The 2,602-nt window shown below is 45.4% G+C and overlaps 1 protein-coding gene across 1 annotated transcript; it reads right to left on the bottom strand.

Moving 5' to 3' along the window:
• Positions 1–1,313: 1,313 nt before the first annotated feature.
• On the bottom strand, positions 1,314–1,751 carry LOC134368005 (protein phosphatase inhibitor 2 family member C-like). Its single transcript, XM_063084631.1, has one exon. The coding sequence runs from the start codon at positions 1,749–1,751 to the stop codon at positions 1,314–1,316; it is 438 nt and encodes a 145-aa protein (XP_062940701.1).
• Between the last annotated feature and the right edge of the window lie 851 nt (positions 1,752–2,602).

The following is a 2,602-nucleotide window of genomic DNA, read 5'->3' as shown; positions in this document are numbered from 1 at the left end:
GCATGTTCTGTATCTTGATTGTATTAATGTCAATATCCTAGATGTTATATTGTGCTATTATTTTGCAATATGTTAGCATTGGGGGAAACTGGGTAAAGGGTACACAGGGTCACTCATTTCTTACAACTGAATGTGAGTCTACAATTATCTCAATAAATATTGAAATTAAAAAACCCCACACAAACTCTTTGGGCTTACTTTTGTCTGTCCATTCAGGAACTATACCATTGATTTTGCATGATTCTGTCATTTAAAAAAACAACAACAAGAAAACCTTAGTTGTCTAAAAGCTAATTGGGTCAAATGGTAAACTAATAATAGTAAGTTACCTAGCAAGTTGTAAATAAAAAGGGTGTAGAAATTTAGCAGTTCAATTCTATTTCCTGTCTATATTACTCCTGCTCTTCAATCTGTTTTCTCCACATATTGGAAGGTGAAGAAACCATGATGGTCAAAATAGAAGTGACACTGTTGCAACAAATGATAGAATATTTGAAAGAAGAGTTCCTAATGTCTTGACAATCTATGATACCCCATAAAATTAAGGGATTGAGTATGTATGGGCAGGGAGGACCAAGGAAACCGGACAGAGGATAAGACAAGTATGAGAAGGGACTACTGAGATAACTACATTAGAAGGTTTTTTTTTTTTTTTTAAAGAAAAAGTGTAATACCAAATTTGCCCAACTAGTGTACAAAAACCAGACTGAAAATTGTTGCAATCTTAACCTGATAATTCATGAAAAATGGCTATTTTTGATGAGAAAAAGTTCAGTAATTTCTCTGTAAACACTGAGACTTAAGAGAAACTTTAAAGGCTAAGGAAATTCAACTTTAACTCTTATATTCCCTCTTAAACAGGCAAATCGCCCTAAAGACGAGTGTTTGTCAGCAAGCATATTTCATCAGCTTAGATAACCCTACTGTACCAATTGTGTTTTTTAAACGAAACCTTTTCTAGTCCATGTAGAAACGAACATAAATTAGTCCCCCTTTAAGCTTTAACACGTTAAAAAGCTACTGAATACACATATTAACCAACCATTTTATGAAAGTGGTGTAGTTTGGGACTGGTGCTAAGATCTGTACTTGCAGTCAAGTGCTGCGCACAAGAATGTCAAGCAGACATTTCCCCACTAATCTGTCATTCTCTAAGACTCCCATTTACTTCTCGCACTACGATTTAACCGATAAGCAGTTGAGCACAATACAAAGCTTTCAAGAACAAGCAAGTTTATTAGAGGCACAGGGCTCGGATCAGAGGAAGCATTGTTGCATCGAGCAAATGTTCTGTACACAATGCAGAACTGGCTTTACAGCTCATCGCCGGCCGGAGCTTCAGGCGGGTTCTTCCAGGCAGGTGTAGCACAGAGGCCTCCCTCACTTTCATCCGCCTCCTCATCTTGTAGTTCTGCCAAAAGGAGCTCCCTTGCGATTTTAATATCCGGGCCCTGGCTGTAGTGCAGCTTCCGCTTCCTCTCAAACTGCCTCCTTCTTTCTTGCCTGTCCAGGAGGATCTTGTAGGCCTGCACTCCGCTGTCTTCTTGATCCGAGGTGCTGGTGGCGGCAAACTTCATAGCCAGCTTGTCCACGGTCATGGGCTCCTTCGAGTCGGCCTCACTCTCTTTATCTTCCCCATCATCTTGCACACCGGACCCATTTAGCTGCAGTAAATCGTAGTCTCCGTATTCTTGGCGATACGTCGCTCGGATGTTTGATTCATCCCACTTCTGGGACTTCCTTTCCCGCATGGCCTGGATTCCGCCTGCGGACTCCTGGGAGCTAGCCGTCCCCGAGGAAGTCAACGAGCCTTTCTTCAGGATCCCCTTGATCTGCGTCTGTGAGGCGGTGGAGGCTGCCATGTTGGGAGGGGCAGTGAAAGGCTGTGGGAGGTTTGGGCTGCCGGGCCGCCGGGCCGCCGACCGCTGCTGCCAGCTGAAGCTTCAGAGTCTGTGTGGGCAATCTTCTCGATGCCTTGGCAGCGGCACCAGGGCCGCGGTATCACAAAGGACGTCGCGAGTGACGCCACAAGTGACGTCACAATGGTCTCCATAATCACCAGCCTCCCCACCTAGCGGCCCGCGCTGCTGACGTCTGGCTTTTTGATTGATTGATTGATTGATTTACAGGAAGGAGATTCGGAAATACGCAAATACGCATACCTTGTGCATGCAGAGGGGCAGCATTGTTCTGGGGACTTCTGTCCACCCTGTCTGCATACAGGGAGATTGTAAAATGCGTTTCTCACTGTAGGTCACTGCTAAAAATTTGAGAGCCACTACTTTAGTTGGAAAGATGAGAGGCCTTGGCTCGAAGCTGAAAAACTTCTCCCCTCTCACCTGTGTCCACGCACACCCCCCTACACACACACACACACACACACGCACATGCACGCACACGCACACGCACACACACACATCCTGCCCCTCCTCTCCCCTCCCTGTCCTGCTGAGTGGCTCCGACAGCCAGCCACTTACACCAACTGAAAGTCTGGGCATCCTCCTCCAGTCCCTCCATATTGCTCACTCTCCAATACAGCCCTCAGGTGCTGGCCTAAATGTGTTTTAAAATTCTCTCCTTTGATCTCTTCTGCCACCACCCT

The sequence above is a fragment of the Cynocephalus volans genome, chromosome X (assembly GCF_027409185.1).
Source record: "Cynocephalus volans isolate mCynVol1 chromosome X, mCynVol1.pri, whole genome shotgun sequence".
In the NCBI taxonomy this organism is placed as follows: domain Eukaryota; kingdom Metazoa; phylum Chordata; class Mammalia; order Dermoptera; family Cynocephalidae; genus Cynocephalus; species Cynocephalus volans.
This window is presented reverse-complemented; position numbering and strand designations above follow the sequence as displayed.

What these genes read in the sequence shown, in the direction of transcription:
- LOC134368005 (XM_063084631.1), bottom strand. Translation starts at nt 1,751, where the DNA reads ATGCGGGAAAGGAAGTCCCAGAAGTGGGATGAATCAAACATCCGAGCG.